General features: G+C 41.8%; 1 protein-coding gene across 3 annotated transcripts; it reads right to left on the reverse strand.

Annotated features, from left to right (window-relative positions):
- Positions 1 to 1,160: 1,160 nt before the first annotated feature.
- On the reverse strand, positions 1,161 to 15,946 carry gnb3a (guanine nucleotide binding protein (G protein), beta polypeptide 3a). Of its 3 annotated transcripts, none has more exons than XM_077209836.1 (9): positions 15,685 to 15,946; positions 13,767 to 13,906; positions 13,493 to 13,638; positions 12,522 to 12,585; positions 11,143 to 11,305; positions 10,923 to 10,989; positions 10,596 to 10,797; positions 2,052 to 2,268; positions 1,161 to 1,934 (listed from the first exon to the last, which is right to left on the reverse strand). In XM_077209836.1, the coding sequence occupies exons 2-9, from the start codon at positions 13,821 to 13,823 to the stop codon at positions 1,828 to 1,830; spliced, it is 1,023 nt and encodes a 340-aa protein (XP_077065951.1). In that variant the 5' UTR covers positions 13,824 to 13,906; positions 15,685 to 15,946; the 3' UTR covers positions 1,161 to 1,827. The 3 variants fall into 3 exon arrangements, with proteins under 3 accessions (XP_077065951.1, XP_077065954.1, XP_077065953.1); XM_077209839.1 differs by having other exon boundaries at positions 13,767 to 13,893; positions 15,685 to 15,895; XM_077209838.1 differs by lacking the exon at positions 15,685 to 15,946 and adding an exon at positions 14,617 to 15,067.
- Positions 15,947 to 21,074: the final 5,128 nt, after the last annotated feature.

The following is a 21,074-nucleotide window of genomic DNA, read 5'->3' on the forward strand; positions in this document are numbered from 1 at the left end:
GTGTTTAGTTACCCTTTAATATTCTTGTCCAAACTATGATGCATGTTTTTATAGGATTCTTTGATGAATCGAAAATTCAAAAGAAGTGCACTTATTTGAGATGTAAGTCTTTTACACTTTTTTTTAAAACTTTTGATCAATTAAAAGTATTCAGGGTTTCCGCGGGGTTGTAAAAGGTAGTAAATTAAATTATGCCAAATAAAGGCCAGTAAAAAGTAGTAAACGTCATTTGACTAGGTAGTAAATTTTCGAAGCCCCGTCTAACTGGGTCTATATGGTTTTCAATTAGGGTAACTTACGTGTGCAGGCCTATTTCCTTACTAAACTTCCACGAATTTATTTTGATTTTGAGTCGGACCCAAAGACAGAGAAAAGAAAGGTCGGACGTGAGTGAACGGAATGAGGTCACGCGATGTGTACGTTGGGCGGTTCAAATTGGTACCTTAGCTCATAGATATCTATATGATGTCTATGCCTTAGCTTGTCGGTAAACCTCTGCTCAACGCGCGAGTTTACCATGTGACGTTAAATATGGGCAAGTGCAAGTTTTCGGACCTCTGGCTGGAGTACGCTCGGTTTAAAGACTGGCTTAGGCCAGTAGTTGGAAACAGTCGAGAAGCTTTTTGCAACGTTTGCAAGAAAACGATAAATATTACTTGGATGGGGGTGAAGGCAGTTAATTCCCACAGGGAGTCTTTACTTGTCACTTTACTTAACACTGATACAGTTGAAGTTTGAAGCAGTGTTGGTAGTAAAAATATTGTGATGGTAGTAAAATAGGTGGTAAAAAGGTAGTAAATTCAATTTAAGAATCTCTGTATAAACCCTGGTATTATTTTCCTCATATTATAGTATATTATAAACACAATTTTTGTTTTCAATTCCATTGGATAAAATATTTTTAAAAGTAATTGCGACTTTCTCACAATTGCAAGTTTGAATCTCGCAATTTTTACTCCTTTCCTCAGAATTGCGAGTCTATCTCACAATTCTGACTCTATAACACACAATTGTGACTTTATATCACACAATTCTGAGATAAAAAGAATTGCAGGATGTAAATCGCAATTACCTTTTTTATTTTTTATTCTGTGGCGGAAACAAGCTTCCATAGATAGGCTACGAGATAAAATTTGTATTGGAAAAAAAAATTAGTCAAGTTTGTCGTTTTTATTTTATTGGCCTGAATAAGCAGAAAAAGACATGACACTATCAGTGAAAATCACAATAAAAAAAAAATTCTAACACTAAACTTGAAGTTTCAATCAGACAATCTCACTACAACTCATTTAATCTATCTATAGTTTGTAAACCACATTTTATAAAAGTGAAAATTCTTTGTAGACTGAAATTGTATACTCGATCTTGCGCAACTATTTTGGCAACCTCTGTCATGAAGGTTTGATAGCACAGGATGCATTTATATAACATAAAGCTTGATTCAACTAGTGTTGAAGACTTATTTCATATGCTATATTGATAATATGCTGTAACACACCCTTGTGTTAATGACCCTATCCAAAAATTACCTCAAAAATCACCAAATAGGTCATGGCTTGGTAAATGCCCACTTTTACAGTTAGCAGTCCCTGAAAAACTGTTTTCTGTTATTACATGGTTTCTTTGACAAGACTATTCTACAGATCAATCCCGTCTCTAAATGAGGTTTTCTTATTCACAATCTTTCTCGTTTTGACGGCACAACAAACACATCTTTTTCCCTCCCTACTTATTCAACTATATCCCATAGTCCTGTTTCAATTGTCCCCTTTACATTTTACCCTGTCATTGACATATTCTGATTTTGCCTCTCTTTGAGATAGTGTTTTAGTTCCAGATCTTCAGAAAGCTATCCCATGATCCTGTGCAGCAGGCCATCCCGTCAGGTGTCACGCCGATACAGCTCACTCTGTTGTCATGACCAGACAACACTCCTGTAAAAGACAAACACTTTATTTATTACAGATATGTTTGCATCTTATATATATATATATTTTTTATCATTCTCCTGAAGTTCACATCCATCTTTGTATCTCTTTCCAGTGACTCACCCACTCTCTCCGCCTTAAGCGAGTCCCAGATGTTGCAGTTAAAGTCGTCGTACCCAGCGAGGATGAGTCTTCCAGACAGAGAGGGTGCGAGGGAAGTCACTCCACACATGATGCTGGAGTCCTGGAACGTGATGAGCTCCTGGTCTGAACGCAGGTCATACAGCTTGCAGGAAGCGTCGTCTGAACCTGTGATCACTGCATTGCCGTTGGGGAAAAACTGAAAAGTGACAGAGAGAAAAATGTTTATATAATATATTGCAAATCTCGCTGCCGCTATGCTAGGGCATGCTATGTGGTGGCTGTGATGAGTTTTGAGAGGTTGTTAGTGTGTTGCTATGCAGTTGCTAGGTGATTTCTAAGTTGTTCTGGGTGGTTGCTTCCTGATCCAGGTCAAAAGATCCCACTCCGATTGACTGTATCCGAAATCGTATCCGAAATCGCACACTTACCTACTATAGTAGGCTAAAAATAAGTATGTTTGAATTCACAGTACTCATAAAAGTGTAAGCAGAAAGTACACTTTACTATCCCACAAGGACACAGGAAAGGATTTGAGAATGACGGTGAAGTGACGTAACTGACGCTGGTAGGTCACGTGATAAGGGCACCACTGCAAATGTAGTACGTCCAGATTACATTCATCATACTACACACACTCATGCTATAGATAAGTAATTACTTATTCAAAATAATAAGTACTAAAACTAAAAAGAGTATGCGATTTTGGACGCAGCCTAAGGGGCAGTTTCGTCACAGTTTTTCTGGTCAACAAAAAACAGAAAACATTTTATACATTTTGCGCGTTCATTTACTCAACAGCAGCATTTTTGGAGGACTGAAAACACAAGCTTTTGAAAACGGGTTTCAAAGTGCACGTTTTTGAAAACTATATTCTACTTATTGTCTCTGTGTAAACAAAAACAACAAAAAAAGCTTTGTGAAAACAGTGACGTCATGAGCATGCATTTTACGTGTTCAGTGTCTAGGCGCATAGTTTTTCTTTACAAAGTGACATCGCCAACTACTGCGCTGGCAGCATAATACAGTGTTTTTAAGCGTTTTCACAGATCTGTGTGAACGGGATTATTTTGACAATGTTGCCGCCTGTACGCGAAAAATGCTAAGGAAAATATTTTACATTTTTTATTACATCATTGAACCCTAAAGCAGCTAATTTAGGGTATGTTTACATGACACAGAAAACGACTCGGTTACTAACGTAACCTCGGTTCCCTGAGAGGAGGGAACGAGTATTGCGTAAGTAGCTTACGCTATGGGAAACTCCTTTTCTCGAGAATATTGAAGTCTTTATGTAAAACGCATTGCAGCTGCACAGCTGACAGCAATGAACGAAGGCAGCTCGGTCATTGGCTGTGCTGCGGCAACTTGCTCGAACCAATGACGGGGCGACTCTGAATGCGCGACCAATGAGCGCGCTTCGCGCCCGCGCGCGTCAGAGCCCGCCAAGATGGGCGTGGCCAAGAGCTATATATTGGGCGCCCCGTCATGAGAGTTCTTTAGGTTAAAACGACTGAAGCGAACTAACCAAGCACAAGCACGGCAGCTTACGCAATACTCGTTCCCTCCTCTCAGGGAACCGAGGTTACGTTAGTAACCGAGTCGTTCCCTTTCGAGAGGTCTCTCCTATTGCGTAAGTAGCTTACGCTATGGGAACACCATGCAAAACGCCGTGCGTGCTGAACTTCGCCTTATGATAGCCAGAGGCAGGTGCCTGAGCTAAAAAAGCAAAGTTATCATCCAACTAGCCGGCAGAGGCGAGCTTTATATGTGGGAAAGAATACAGAGCGGCTAGAAGGCGCTCAGTGTGACACAAGCACATACATAATCTAGATACGAACTCGTAGTTCAACTAGCATCATGCTGATAGTACATTGGAATGCAGTGTCGGGACCTGTAGGTTGTAGAACCTGATAAATGTGGACGGTGAGGCCCAGCCTGCCGCCGCACAAATATCCTCGATCGGTATCCCGCTCGACCATGCCCAGGAAGAAGCCACACTCCTGGTGGAGTGTGCTTTGACTCCCCAGGGGCATTGAAGTCCCTTAGCTTCATAAGCCAGCGCTATAGCTTCAACTATCCAGTGAGAGATTCTCTGCTTTGAAACGGCGGAACCTTTCGTACGGCCGCCAAAGCATACAAACAGTTGTTCTGTCTGTCTGAATAGGGCAGAACGCTCCAAATACACTCTGAGAGCCCTAACGGGGCAGAGTAGATTAGCGTCGTGTTCGTCTGCTGGGGACGATAGCGCAGTTAGGGAGATAACCTGTGCTCTGAAGGGAGTGGTGAGCACTTTAGGAATATACCCATGTTTCGGTCTAAGGACGACCCTGCAGTCGTTAGGTCCGAATTCTAGGCAGGCAGCGCTTGTCGAAAGCGCGTGCAGGTCGCCCACTCTCTTGACCGAGGCGAGTGCCAGCAAGAGCGCAGTCTTGAGCGAGAGCTGTTTAAGGTGCACGGTTCGGAGTGGTTCGAACGGAGGCCCTTTAAGAGCGTCTAGGACAGTAGCTAGGTCCCAGATCGGCACTGAGGGGGGGCGTGAAGGGTTCATCCTCCTAGCGCCCCTTAGGAAACGAATAATTAGGTCGTTTCTTCCCAATGGACGTTCCATTACAGGGTCGTGTGATGCTGTGATGGCCGCCACATATACTTTGAGCGTGGAGGGGGCGCGGCCCGCCTCCAGAAGCCCTTGTAGAAAAGCGAGTACGTTCGTAATCTCGCATGTTTCAGGGTTCAGGCCCTTGGCATTACACCAGACACTGAACACTTTCCATTTCTGGGCATATAAGCGTCTCGTGGAGGGCGCCCGCGCCTCAGCGATGGTTTTTAGTGCTCCGCTCGTGAGGTTCCTGGGAACCCGTTGAGGGGCCATGCATGAAGGGCCCACAGATCGGGGCGGGGATGAAATATCATCCCGTTGGCCTGACTGAGGAGGTCTGGCCTCAGTGGAATCGGCCGTGGTGCAGATTGCATTTGCATCAGATCTGGAAACCATGTTTGGTTCTTCCAGAGTGGGGCTATCAGCAGCACTGCGTCTTTCTCCTCTCTGACCCGACTGATGACCTGCGGTAGCATCGCGATCGGGGGAAAGGCATATAAGGGACGGCTCGGCCAGCTCTGGGCGAGCGCATCCATGCTTTTCGTGAAGAAAAGAGGGCAGTGCGCGTTCTCCTTGGAGGCGAAGAGGTCGATCTCCGCTTTGCCAAAGGTTTTCCATAACCAGTGAATCGTCAGCGGGTTGAGAGCCCATTCTCCTGGGAGAATTTTGTCTCTGGATAGCATGTCCGCCCCCTGGTTCAGGGCACCTGGCACATGCGCTGCTCTCAGCGAGCGCAAGTTGTGCTGGGACCATAAAATGAGTCTCCTGGCCATTGAATGCATGGAGCTCGACCTGAGTCCACCCTGGCGATTTATGTACGATACTACCGTCATGTTGTCCGTTCGGACCAAGACGTGTTCGTTTCTCAGCTGTGGGAGCAGGGCTCTGAGAGCCAAAGCGACCGCTTTCATTTCCAGACAGTTTATGTGTAGGCGCTTCTCCGGGTTTGACCAAAAGCCGGAGACAGGCCTGCCCTCGTAAAGGGCCCCCCAACCTATTTTGGAGGCATCTGTCGTTATCATCTTTCTCCTTGTGTTCACACCCAGACTCACGCCTGACTGGTACCAGTCGGCGGCTTTCCAGTGCGTCAGGGCTTTTATACAGCCGTGGTTCGCTCTGATTAAAAGGTGGCCCGAACGCCACGCGTGAGTAGGGACGCGGCTCTTGAGCCAGCGTTGGAGAGGGCGCATATGCAACAATCCTAGCTGGAGTACGGCCGATGCTGAGGCCATGAGACCGAGCATCCTCTGAAACCGCTTGACGGGGGCGAGCGCGCCCGCCCTGAATGATGTTGCAAGGCGCCGGATGGTGAGCGCGCGCTCTGATGAGAGACGCGCTGTCATTTGCATCGAGTCTAGAACTATTCCCAGGAAAGAAATCCTCTGGCTGGGAGATAGTATGCTTTTTGCAAAATTGATTCTTAGACCCAGGCATTCTAAATGGCTGATAATCCAAGATCTGTGTGTTATTAACTGACTCTCTGATTGTGCTAGAATCAGCCAATCGTCGAGATAATTCAGTATTCGCACTCCCCTTCGCCTTAGGGGGGAAAGTGCTGCATCCATACATTTCGTGAATGTACGGGGAGCCAGGGACAGGCCGAACGGAAGTACTGTGTACTGGTACGACTGTCCCTCGAAAGCGAATCTCAGAAACGGCCTGTGATGAGGCGCTATTGGAATGTGAAAGTAAGCATCTTTCAGATCCACTGAGAGAAACCAATCTCCTGGGCGTACTTGCGCGAGGATATGCTTGGTTGTTAACATTCTGAACGAGCGAATCATTAGTGCTTTGTTCAGGTGTCTGAGATCTAGGATGGGGCGGAGACCGCCATCCTTTTTCGGGACGAGAAAATAGCGGCTGTAAAAACCTGCCTCGCTCAGAGAGGGGGGAACAGTTTCCACAGCACCCTTTTCTATTAGTTTGCGCACCTCGGTGCGTAGAACATGTGAGCACTCTTTTCTCACTTTCGTCTCGACCACAGTCGTAAAACGTGGTGGTCTGCGAGCGAACTGGAGCGAGTATCCGTGCTTTACTATATTCAATACCCATTTCGGCATATCTGGAATATTTTCCCATGCCGCTGCGTGTACAGATATGGGCTGAATACAGGCTAGGGGCGGGCCGCTGTGACGCAGGGACCCGGCCAGCGAATCGCCTGAGCTCATAGCTCTCAGAGGCGCGGGCGCGCGCTGAGCAGCTGAGTGAATGGGCGCGTGTGTGATTACAGCAGCGCGCGCTGTGTCTGTAAAACTCGCAGCCTGGGCTGGGGTTGTGTTTGACACTGTAAGGACAGTGTTTATAAGTGGGGGTGCATAAACAGTGGTAGGCACACGCGTCACTTTTATAATGTTTCCCGCTTTTACTGGGGATGAATTTATAACTGTGTGAACAGTGCTTGTGTGTAGTGGTGCGTACATGACCGTAGGCACGTGATCTACATTCATGGGGTGCGCAGCTTGAGCTGGGAATGAATTTGGCACTGTTTTGACAGTATCTGGGAATGCACACCTTGTGGACATGTGAACCATTAGTGACACAGGCAGAAAAAGACTCTTTTTGTGTTTTCTGTGCGTCGCCGTAAAAACGGCGTTTGTTTGCAGGTGAGCGAGCTCTGTGACTGGCCCATTGACTGCTGTATGAACATATCCAGCCGCCTGTAAGGGGACTGGGTAATGCTTGAGCTTTTGCAGAGAGAGTGGTCCGGCTTTTGCGAGACACGCACTCTCTCTTTTCATTCTTGTGGCTAGGACGGCTTTCGAGGCTCGGGGTTCAGCACAATCTTGGGCCGAGGACCCCGTCGCTCAGAAGGCGGCTTGCGGTTGTGAGAGCGCGAGCGGCGTCGAGCGTCAGCCTGAGGCGCGGGCTGAGAGGCGGTGGGGGCTGTTCTAGCCCGCTGCGGCTGCGGCGGCCTCTGTCTGCTCTGCGATGAGCTGGAGCGCTTGGGCAGGAAATGCCGCATAGCTTGTGAAGCATTCTGGGCCTCAGTGAAGCGTTCGCCGAAACCCTTAACCGCCGGTCCAAACAGCCCGCTGGTGGAGATAGGCGCGTCGAGAAATGGCGCCTTATCCGCGTCCTTCATCTCAGTCAGAGTCAACCACAGATGGCGCTCGAGAACAGTCAAATTAGCCATGGCACGGCCGATAGACTGGGCGGTGGCCTTCGTGGCTCGCAGGGCTATGTCAGTCGCGCTGCGTAGGTCCTTAAAGGCTTCGGGTTCGGGGCCAGACTCGTCCATAGAGCGGAGAAGCTTGGCTTGGAACACTTGAAGTACCGCCATAGAGTGAAGCGCTGATGCAGCTTGGCCGGCGGCGGCGTAGGCGCGACCGGCGAGAGCTGAAGTAGTGCGGCAGGGCTTCGAGGGGTGGGAAGCTTTGGCTTTCCATCCGGTGGTGGAGGGCGGGCAGAGATGATTGGCCACGGCCTCCTCGAGGGGCGGTGTTCCCTCGTAGCCTCTTTCCTTCGCGCCGTCCACAGAGGAGAGCGAGGAAGAAAAAGAAGGCTTTAGGCGCGCAGAGTGGGGGGCTTTCCACGACTTGGTGAGTTCGTCGTGAACTTCCGGGAAGAAGGGAGAAGGCCTTTGCCGAGGGGCCTGCTGGCGCCCCTGCAGAAACCACTCATCCAGTCGGCTCCGGGTTGGTTCTTCGGGAGAAGACCAATCGAGCCCGAGGTCTTCCACGGCCTTAGAGAGAACGCGGATAATCTCGCTATCCATGGTGGAGCCCCCGCTCGCGCTAGCTAGCGTCGACGGGGCGGGGTCGAGAGTGGAGCCCGGCCAGTCGTCCGATGCAGCGTCGATTGACAAGCTGTCATCCATTCCCCCGTCGTCCTCGGACGCGCCGAAAGTCACAAGGCCCACCGCTCTGCTAGAGGGGTGTGGGTCCGGCTGGGTGAACTGAACCGGCGGTGGGGAAGGCAAGAGCGGCGGTGAAGCACGCGGAGACTGGCTCGGCGTGACGTCACTGAGCTCAGGTTCAGGAAGCCTCTGTGAGCGGCGCTTTTTCTTAGTGCGCGGCTCGAACAGAGGGATGGCGGCGATGGGCTCGCTCACGGCGAAAGCGGCGAGGCGAGCCCGCAGTGCGGAGAGACCCAGGTCGTCACATTCGGGGCATCCGCCCTTGGTCAAAGCAGCTTCTGCGTGGTCCCGGCCCAGGCAGCGAGCGCAGATGATGTGACGATCCCCGTCCGGGAGAAGGTCTCTGCACGACGCGCAGGAAGGCATTTGAAACAACGCCTTGGAAAATTTGCTTTTTTACAAGTGTCGCAGAGCGAACAGATGTAAATACTTGCGTGAGCAGTACGCCGGATGGCTCAGTAGGATCGCGTTAGAAGGCGGCTGAAGGTGCCGACGTCCTCGTAGCAAATCCCGCTGGTATGCTTTTCGACGGCGAAGCTTCAATAATCCGGAGGATCCAGCGAAGAAGGTGTTCGCTGAAGGAGATTAAATCTAAAGAACTCTCATGACGGGGCGCCCAATATATAGCTCTTGGCCACACCCATCTTGGCGGGCTCTGACGCGCGCGGGCGCGAAGCGCGCTCATTGGTCGCGCATTCAGAGTCGCCCCGTCATTGGTTCGAGCAAGTTGCCGCAGCACAGCCAATGACCGAGCTGCCTTCGTTCATTGCTGTCAGCTGTGCAGCTGCAATGCGTTTTACATAAAGACTTCAATATTCTCGAGAAAAGGAGTTTTCCCATAGCGTAAGCTACTTACGCAATAGGAGAGACCTCTCGAAAGGGAACTTTTTATGCGATTTGGCTGTTCATTTATACGGCAACGGTGTTATAGGAGCCTGAAAACGCAAGATTTTGAAAACGGGATTCAAACTGCAAAGTTTACGGTCTCCGTGTAAACTTCATGCGCATGCATATTTCATGTCCACGTATGCAAATTATGTGTTCACGAGATGTTTCTTGACAAAGTGACATCGCCAACTACTGGCCTGGCATGCATAATACAGCCTTTTTATCAAATCCATGTGAGCGGGGATCGTTTTGACAACGTTGACAGGTGTGTTGGATCTCTGCAGGTAGGTAGATCTCTAGGAACAGGATTGGGCATCCCTGCTCTAGAATATTTCTGTTCCCAAAAGATGGCTTGAGCTGCTTCCTCAATGTAAATCTCTGGGATTTTTGCTCATTGTGTTAAGGAAGCAAAATCATCTCTCCAACTAACTGCACAGTCTAAGGAATCATTCATGTTTATAGTACCAACAGTGCAAGATAATCTTCATATCAACGTTAAATACATTGGTTTAGGGCAGTCGTTCTCAACCAGGGGGCCTCAAGATAAATAATAAAATTGTTTAAAATAAGACAAAAAATTAAGCTTTAACAATTTCTTATTATAATTCAACCCCTCAAAGACTGTCTTTGTAGAACCAGCTGGACTCACCGTCTTTGAAAACCTGTATATATGAGGTAGTGTAATTTTAAATGTGTGATTTCTAGACCTGGAAAAGTCATGTAAATTAATATAATAGAACTAAAACTATGAAAAATGTTTTTGCTGAGTGAAATAAAGCTGAAATCAAATAAAATATATACATTTTTAAATATTTGATGGAAAAACAAAAACTGAATTTGAATAATTTAAAATGAATAAATATGAAACAAAAATAAAGCTAAATAGAAAAAAATGACAAAAGCATTTAACAAAATGATTAAAATTGAAATAAATTTAAAAATATATCAAAATAAAAGTTAATTAAAAATTAATAAATACTATAATATTATATATAATACGTAATAGGCATTTTTATAATGTGTATACATTTTTTTAAGATATCAAAATAAAATATTTTAGTGGTGGAAACTGTTAGTAAACGACTTATCCTTTAAATTGGATAAGTAATATAAAAAATATATAAGGCATGCCATTTAGTTATCCAGTCGACAATGGGGAGCCTTGGAGTCAAAAAGGTCTTACCCCAATGGCGTTGATGTCACTCTCATGGCCTCCAAACGTCTGTCTGCACTGGCCGTCACGGATGTCCCACAGTTTGGCTGTGAAGTCACAAGCTCCTGAGATGAAAGTGTTGAAGTCAGGAGCAACACCCAGAGACATACAGTCTCCCAAATGTCCAGCGAAGACCGTCTTCTCTGTTCCTGTCTCAATGTCCCACAGAAGACTGGAGAAAGGTCAGAGGTCATGTTATTTACGAAAGTAAGATGTGCTGATCTGAATACATTATTTGTAGCAAAATGTTCTTTGCTCTTTTAATTTATAGCTCTTAGAAGTCTAAAGTGAATGTACCAGGTACAGTCTCCAGAGCTGGTGATGATCTCACTGTCACTCAGGAAGCGGCAGCAGGACAGGTAACCTGATCAAAACAAAATCATATACATTAAAAAAACAGAGACTTCAAGACACAGCTAGCATATGTAACACATCTCATGGGCTAGATATTGCTCGTGTGGATTGCTAACTGGTTTTTAAATCTGTCTGCATGAGAAGTATTTGAAGTCATTCTCACCAGTGTGTGCTGCGAGCTCACGCATGACCTTCACGTTACCATCTTTAGCCTTCAGGTTATAGATGGAGCACATGTTGTCAAGTCCTCCACATGCCACCATGTTTCCTGAAGGTGCGTACGAACATGTCATCACCCATGAGGACTTCAGGGGGATTGCATGCACCTATACCCCAAACAGAGACGATAGTTTGTTAATATTCTACAGATTAAATTTTTTTTTGGCAAATGGTTATATGTACATTGGGCCTCATTCATGAAACATCAGAGTAATTTTCAATGATACTTATTTATCAATGTAATTTTCAACGCCTGATGCTACCATGGCGTTGAAAATTGTTTAAAGGGCTAGTTCACCAGAAATTAGCCTGTATGCATTTATTTCTTCTGCTAAACACACACACACACAAATATATATATATTGAAGAATGTTGGTAACCAAACAGTTTTGATTTCAACTGTATTTTTTGTACTTATAATGGAAGTCAATGGGAACCAAAACTGTTTGGTTACCAACAGTCTTCAAACTATCTTCTTTTATGTTCCAGAGTACAAAGAAAGTCATACAGGTTTGGAACGACGTAAAGGTGAGTAAATAATAACAGAATTAAAACTTTTGGCTGGACTATCCTTTTAACTAAATAATTTTGTTATATATATTATTATGGCAAATAGTGTTGTTATTATCAAAATGCAGTGTCATCAGTTAGCTTAAAAGAACACAAAATGGTATGTTATGTTTTTTTGTACTAACTATTTTGAAGTTATGAACACTTTAATGAATCTGAAAATTTATATCAAAGGTTTTCTGAACAATTTACATCAAAATTAATTCTACTGATGTTTCATGAAGGAGGTCCAATGGGAACTTTCTCTCATTTGATTGGATTGTCATGTAATTGCATAATTTTACCATACTTTCTCTTAATTGTGCCTTCATCAACTGTGAAATGTAAAGTCACAATTGAAAGATACAAAGGCGAGTCAATTTTGAGAAATAAAGTTGCAATAGCACTAAAGAAAATCAGAATAACCTTGGTTTATCATAAATGTGTTGCATAAAGCAGCTTCCATGTTTTCAAAAAGAACTAAAAGCATATCAGCCCTGCTTTCGTGCTTCATGTCATTTAAATGCGTCTCCTCCCTCTTGCACACAAATGTGACCACTGGCAAATACTGATTTTCTTAATAGCCTTCACCAGAAACGATTTGCATTTAAATGTACGTGACAGCAGCTCCAAGTTAAAGCAACAGATTATGTAATTTATTACATCTGTAACAATTAGTAATGATAGGTTCAATGATTTTTATCCTTTTTGTAGTTAAGTTCTAATATCAGACTGAATATCAGTTAAAATTTAACTGAAAAACCTTTTAAATACCTTATTGGTGGAGTAGCTGTCCCATACAATCAGTTTACCATCTTGAGATGCACTGACACACAGCCTGAGAGAGAGAGAGAGAGAGAGAGAGAGAGAGAGAGAGAGAGAGAGAGAGAGAGAGAGAGAGAGAGAGAGAGAGAGAGAAGGGCAAAAAGAAACATCAGGTTAGAAATTAAATATTTTAGAGGGCCACAACAGTGTTATTTTAGTAAAATTTATATATTATTTATTGATTAGCTTTTATTTTAGTTTTAGTAATTTTGTAGTGTGCTTTGTTTTATTTAGCATTTATTTATTTTTTTTATTTCCAATGTTACCAAAGCAACATTTATGTATTTATATATACATTTATATTTATATTATTTATATTTTATTTTATTTAAGCTTTAATTTAAATATCGAAAACCACAACTAGTGGAGAATGCTGAAGGATGTCGCTAATATCATCAGGGTTATAGTTTTATTCTAAAAGGGAACACATGAATACTAAAATCTTAAGATCTTGAAGGCTACATATTAAACACTTATATGACTTATTTTATTTTATTATACTTATTCATACTTATGACCTAAACGCAATGAATAAATGTAAATATATGAAAAATAAAGGTATGAAAAGACTTCAGCATTAATTCAGTGCTTATCTCAAGTGAATTTACTATCACACAAAAATCTGTATAAGCAAAATATCGGATCTTTTTCCAAGTATTGGTGCAGGATTCTACTTTATAAGTCACTTAATCACGATTCAGACCAGCCTCGTTAATGTCAGAGATAAAGAGGCAACATCTTTTTATGTATCCATCTGTTTATAATAATTTATCATTAATTTCACTTTGCCTAATTAAAGTGCAAGTCTATTAAAAATGACATATCAGTATCATGTAAATATGTGTATATCGATATCCTTGTATACTAGTACATGTGGTACAGCCTGTGTTGCTTTTATTTGCATATATTGTTGTGTTTACTTTGAGTCTGTTCCCCAGTGCATGGCATAGATTTTGGCCAGATGTCCTCTCAATGTCTTCCTGGTCTTTAGCTGGACGCGTCCCACAACAGCTGTCCCCGCCACATGATCCTGCAGTGTGAGGTCCTGCACTGCTTTACGGGCCGCCTATAGAGCACAAAACATACAGATATTACAGCTGATCTATAACTGAGGATGAGTCTGTGATGCTCTGTAAAGTTACGTAAATGTTAGTGAAGTTATTTAGTTTTTGGGTATGGACTATTGACACTAACAGTGATGTCATCCTTCAGGCTCTCCGCCTCCTTTCTCAGTTGTTCCATTTCACCCATGGCAACGGTTGTCAGGCACGATCACCCACAGACACAGGCAGGAAGTGAGGTCAGCAGATCCAAGAGAATGCTGGGGAAAACTCCTAAATGTGAATATACATTTAATTGTTACAATAATCATGACAGTGCAATTTATTTGACTGCCTGTGGGAAGTGCTTGTTGTTGTTGCTTTCACTGTGATATATCTTCATTTGCCCCTTCAACAGCTATTTGCAATTCAAACTCGGGTTTGCAAATCCTCACAAATAAGGATGCATGCAAAATTTCACTTGTACCACCACAAACATGCAAGGGCGTAATGAGTCAGAGTCAAGCACACTGACATACACTTGCTCTCATTTATTCAGATATTACACACATAGATAGTTTAGTTCATAAATATATATTATATATATATATATATATATATATATATATATATATATATATATATATATATATATATATAGTACATTCATTTTTGGTTAAATCCAACTGCTCCCTTGAAATAAAAGGGACTTTACTGTGTAACAATGATAAGTGTGACTAGCACATTACAACTGCTTTAATTTGCCCTCAGAAACAATGAAGAAAAAAACCCAATACATTTCAATACAGATCTTAGATCCATGTTATTTATTATTGATGAGTTTAAACTCTCTCTCTGTATTGTCATCTATAATAATTTTGCCCTTCATTTTGGATGGTTAACTCCAGTTTGCTTTTATAATTAGTGTGCAGTCAGTCATCTTAATGAAAATATATTTTGCGAGTCATAAAGCATACCTCTTAAGTTTGAATATAATGTCTTACCTTACAAAAGAAGATTAATGCAAGCTATTTTCTTTTGTTGGATTCTTTTTTGAATCTTTGTGTATCTCCCGAGCTCTCATGACCGAATGACTTTTGCCTAAAATTTGTTTGCGAGGAGAAAGCGAGAGAACAAGGGTGTGGATGGGAGAGAGGTGGGCCGGTGGGAGGGAGCCGTCCCGTAAAGGACATCAATAAATAGTCCCGTTCTAGAACAAAAGGTGAACTTCATACCTGGAATTTTTTTATTTGACATCAGTGTGATTTAAACAGCTAGAATATGTTCTACCATCAAGACCGTGAGCACAAAACGCCATAACCAGAAAGAGATAATGAGAGAGAGAGAGAAAGAGAGAGAGAGTTTAAATCCACACTGCTGAGATTTTAAGGGAGGCCTTTTGAATCAAATCTGCTCTCATCCGATTATTGACTGCTCTTTGCATCTGGATAAGAGCTACAACAGAGATGGGGAGGGGGGTAGATGGATAGAAACAGAGAGAAAGAAAAAACTAGGAATGGGTATGAAAGCGTGGCCTAGCCGTCATTTGAATTATTACTTTGTTGAAAGAACAGTCTTCCATAAATGATTCATTAATATGCAAACTTTTCATAGTTAAAAAGTCCTATGACTATTTATACAGAACCTAAAAATGATTTATAATGTCTAGCTGATAATTTACATTAATTATACTATGATTAACTATTAGGGCATTGAAAATTATTTCATTTGTTTAAAGCATTCTTTGTAATGTAGAGAAATTATTATTCATTTGGTACCAATATCCGTTTTATTCAATAGCTTGCCTCTTCTGATATCTTAAAAAACATTTATATGGACTAAAAATGACAGACCAACAAACAAAAAAAGCCCATATTTTTATGGATTTAAAGCATAAAACTGATTGACACTTATTTTAGGGTTTGGTTCTCACCTGAAGTGGACATTTCTGAGTGGAATTCATTATCATAACCTTAAATTTGCCATAATCATAAATTAAAACTAAAGCAATAGCAAACAAACCCAAAATATACCATTGAATAAGTGAAGAAAAAAACCTCATCATAACTTACCCGTTCCTCTTGGATGTTTCTCCGCTCTATTTGTATTTCTTATGCCTTTCCAATTCTCTATCCACTTGCCTTTTCTCGGGACAGTGTTCATTCAGGTTTCCTGCTTTACGCACCTTCTGATCCCTCACTCTCTCTCTCTCTCTGTAAACTCTGTGATGGCTAGATGAGGATTGGAGGGGATGAAGTGAGATCAGGGCTGAAAGGATAAAGCCTTGGATGGAGAGAGTGAGAGGGAGGGAAATCTGTTAGGAGAGGAGAGAACTGAGAGCAAAAGACAAGAGAACTAAATAGTGGAGAGAATCAGGTCATGGGGTCACATGACAAACAAACAAAACACAGGTGAGGGAACGGAGAGGATCATTTTTACTTGTTTTCTTTTTCTATCTTTATTTTTTTGTTCAATAATGTATATCCATCCATTTTCCCTGTTTAGAAAATAGCAATGCCAATGCTGGCTAAGTTTGCTTCGAGATGTATAGTGCTCATCTAAGGTTGAAAAACTCTACAATGAAAAAAGTATGGAAAAGATTTTTCCAGACCTGATCCTAAAGGCCTTGGTGATCCCTAAACTCTAAACAGAGATGTCCCAGAACACCAAAACTTTTTTAGATGAGGGTCATGGCTAAAGAAACCTAGTCAAGAATGAGCAGACAGAACATCCACAACATTCTCATATGTCATCGTGATGAAAGGAAGCTGAAAACCGTAAATAATGGATTGGAGAGACATTTCTATGTATGGAATGATGAACGGTTTCAGATCACTGGGAGTTGGTGTTGCGTACACCTCGGAAACTATTTCAAAATGAGTGATATTTATACTTCGAGATGAGTGGAAGGCTACAGTATAATTAGGCACAAGGTACAATATGTTTTATTCCTGTAAATGCTATTGTAACAAAACATAAAACACATTGTTTTGGGAACAGAAATGAGTGAGGATGAATTCTGTGGAGCAAAAGAGCTTAAAAGCCTGTGAACATTTAAGGCTTTGCTTAAATCAATTTTAGTGTCCTGATTTAGAACAGACAAACTATCATTATCATAAATATAACTCGTCCTCCCCCACCTCACTGAGCCAGACAAAACATCACAGCATGGTGGATAAAATCATCACCCGATTTACCAAGGAGGGGGGACAAAGCGACCCATGGGTGAAAAGGATTATATTCTATTAGGACAAATGGGAATGGTTTACTTTTGCATGGATGAACATTGAGGAAAAGTTATGTGCAGAATTAGGTTCAGTGTCATGTAAAAAGCCCTTTGTTGTAATGTATAGTTATGTTGTGTGTATTCATATAGGATAGTGTGTTTGTCTGTGTGTGTGTGTAGGTTGGTCAGGTTTTGCCTACATCATCATGGGGAGCAAATGTCCTGCCCTTGAATTGGATTGGTCCAGCAGCTTTCCGATCTCGCAGAAGTAGGAACCTCACGTATTGTTTAATAAATACTGAATTCGGACATAAAGTAGGCTACTCTGAACTCATCAAGTGCTTTTCACATTTTTGTTGTGTAATTCCCAGTGTGTCAGGCTGTGAATTTTAGTGGTGGGAATTTTTCATAGAGGTTACTTACTAGTGTTGCCATTACACTGGAATCTCTAACTTCGATACGATACCTTGAAAAATATCGATATTCTATATTTCGATACCACTGGGGAAAACTGCCATAGGCTATACATATTAGATGATAAATTATCTGTAGCCTAATTTTTTTTTTAATAATCTGGGTAATTCCGTTGTATTAGCTTACACACAGCACAAGGAGGCTTTATTTAAATTGTTGAACTAGATTTACAAAAAAAGACAAGTAAACAGTCACAGTAATATCAACCGAAGCGAATGAGATGAGTGAGAGATCCATCCGATACTGCATAAAAGAAGTATTGGAACAATTTCAGAATCGATACATTTCGAAATATCGATATTTTTGACAACACTATTACTTACATAGTTACGACATTAGGTGGCGACGTCTTTACGAATGAATTATTGAATCATTCATTTAACCAAATTGTTGAACAACAGTGATTTGTTTATGAATTAATTAATTTGTCTTTATAATCTTTAGTTCTGCCCCACTGGAATGGGTTTCCATGCCCTTAATGACGTGTTTGGCGGCTGTATCATTTCATTTCACGTTTATTGTCATTGTCGTCCAGAGAACAACAACGAAATTGTGTTTGGAGCATACAACAACCGTACCTGGTGTCTTAGAGTGCACTAACAAAATAAGTAATAAATACCCCTCTGTAAACATGGCACATCAAAGTATATAGTTGTTTAAAGCACAGAACCAGTGACATTCACTCTTAATAGCAGCAAGAGGCTTTACAAAACAAAAAGACAACCAGGACAAAAAGTATGATGAGTATGACATCACTCACTGTCCTTCAACCATTGGTCTGCTGTGAGCTAGAGATGGCAAAGAGGTGCGCTAAAATCAAGCACCACCCTGTATTTTTTGTGTCATTCAGAATTCTGTTTCAGTTGGAAATATGTCACAATACTAAACTTCCGATTGACACGAACTTTAACTGTTATAAAAACAACATTATCACACTCACAATGGTAAATCACAGCTCTCGTGATATTGCTTAAACAATGATTGCTGAAAATGTAAATAGACATTGAAGTGGAAATTGACTATGTGCAGTTTCACACTTTACTTTCTCAATACAGAAAAACACCAGAATTTCATGTAGCCATTGTTGAGCGATTCTTGATGTGTTTAAAGCATCCGAGATGACTCAGTCACTTGGCTAAAAATGAACACTGTGAACCTGCAGCTGTGTGATTACATTGAGAAATCCAGGTTTAACAAATGTCTTACTCTGGTAAGGCCTGGTTAAATGTATGAGAATGGAACATCAACGTTTCATTGACACTATTAATATCCATGCTCTTTAGCACTGGACAAAATCCTGCATAACACCAACATGTTGTGTAATGTTATATGTTACCATGAGGGAGAAAGGGATTATTAATGAACGCATCTCAGTGATAGTCAAACGTCATATGGAAACAGGTCAGAAGGGTCTTAGTCATTTAAGAGGTAACTTCATACATCTACATTGCTCTTAACTCTTAACTGTTTTCCAGGCCTGGATCAGACACATAGGATCATATTAACACCTTTTGCACAATTAGCCATTCTGCCCTCTATTTTACAGCACAATGTAGATTAGCGCACACAGAGGATCAATGGCCGTTGTAAGTATGGCGAGAGTCTGCTTGTTGGTGCATTAGATGAGGTTCAGTGATATTAGGGTTTGGCTTTAATGGAAGGGCGTCATGTTGAAATGGGGAGTCGTGTATGAATGATTACATGATTTCTTGCCTGGATTATTATTCCATACTCTAAATGGGAGATTTGTAATCTTCATAAACAAATGCACTCATTTATGAGGGATTATCTATAATCTCACTCTCCGTCTCTCTCCCACTCCCTCCCTCCCTCTTTTTCTCTCTCACTCGTTCCATCAGTGCTAATGTGCCACACCTCCCCTCCTCCCCCACTCCACACACTTGTTTTAAAGTACCGTCGTCTAGATCTGTTAAACACTTGAGCCTTCTGTTTTTTTTTCTCTTTGTTTTGATTCTGTGAAACAATAATAAATGAATGATAAATTTGCAGACAATCATTTTTGGTTTGCTGCGTTGATCGATATGACAGTGCTTTTGGATTTATACTGACACGTAGTGGTTTGGGTGGAGTTTCACGCAAAAACCCCCATTAGTCGAACCCGCGCCATGTAAAATAAATTAGCGTTTATGTGGTTATGAATGTCTTGTGTGTACTTAATTATTTAAAAAATACTATTCATTTTTGATAAGTAAAAAAAAATTAGGAAAAAATGAGTATGTCTTTAATAATTAATAAATAATAATTATAAAGAAATCAAGTCACCTTCATTTATATAGCACTTGTAACAACATGGAATGTTTCAAAGCAGTTTTACAGTGATAATAGTAAATTAAAGTAACAGAGATTGTTTTGGCTTTACAGCAGCTCTAGAATAAAGTTATTGTCGAGCTAAAGTTAGTTTTGATTGATTCACTTCCGTCGCAACGATCATTAGTTATTAACTTAGGGGCCGCTAACACGACACCGTTCTAACAGAAAACCTTTAATGCGATCCGGCCGCTCATTTGTATAAAACAGTGCCTGGTGGCTCTGAGAATTTTTTATCGCTTCCGCGTAGCCACGTGAATCGGAATTATCCCGACAACGTTTTATCAGTACAGAGGTAAAGGGAAGGAGGGCTTCACAAGGCAGAGACTAGTTGACACTTCAGGACTGCGTTGACGTCGTGTCCAGGCGCAGGTCCTTTATCAGAGCCGGATATGGCCTGGATCCGGCAGACTGCAGTAAACCTTGGGATAAACAGAGAGACTAATATTAGCGTAGAAGCCATCCTTCTCATGATGTACAAAGTACATCAGGATTTATTGGAAGTGTTCCCGGTTCCGGCTGATCTAAACTATGCAGCCTTACATTGAATTATAGAAGTCTATAATGTGTTATGTGTATGCTAAGCCAAAGCTATGTGTTTTTAGTCTAGATTTGAACTGACAGACTGTGTCTTCTTCCCGGACAATGTTAGGAAGATTGTTCCAAAGTTTTGGTGCTAAATAGGAAAAGGATCTACCAAAAGCAGTCGATTTTGATATTCTAGGTATTATCAACTGGCCAGAATTTTGAGATCACAATAGACGTGAAGGACTATAATACGTTAAGAGCTCGCTCAAGTACTGGGGAGCTAAACCATTTAGTGCTTTGTAAGTAATCAGCAATATTTTAAAATTTATACGATGTTTAATAGGGAGCCAATGCAGTGTTGACAGAACCGGGCTAATATGGTCATACTTCCTGGTTCTGATAAGAACTCTAGCGGCTGCGTTTTGGACCAGCTGTAGTTTGTTTATTAAGCGTGCAGGGCAACCACCCATAATAGCATTACAATAATCTAGCCTTGATGTCATGAACGCATGAACCAATTGTTCTGCATTTCTCATTGAGGGCATATGACGTAATTTAGATATATTTTTAAGATGAACAAAATGCAGTTTTACAGATACTAGACACGTGACTTTCAAATGAAAGATTGGTATCAAAGAGCACACCCAGGTTCCTAACCGACGACGAGAGCTTGACAGAGCAGCCATTAAGTGTTAGACAGTATTCTGGGTTATTACGCGAGGACGTTTTTTGTCCAATAATTAGAATCTCTGTTTTTTCAGAATTAAGTAGTAGGAAATTACTAGTCATCCAGTTTTTTATATCAGCTATGCATTACGTTAATTTTGTGGATTGGTAAGTTTCATCAGGGCGTAAAGAAATATAGAGCTGAGTATCATTAGCATAAAGAATAAATTACTCCCTGAG

Source organism: Siphateles boraxobius, unplaced genomic scaffold, assembly GCF_051911475.1.
Source record: "Siphateles boraxobius isolate OS27281-9 unplaced genomic scaffold, OSU_SipBor_1 12, whole genome shotgun sequence".
Taxonomy (NCBI): domain Eukaryota; kingdom Metazoa; phylum Chordata; class Actinopteri; order Cypriniformes; family Leuciscidae; genus Siphateles; species Siphateles boraxobius.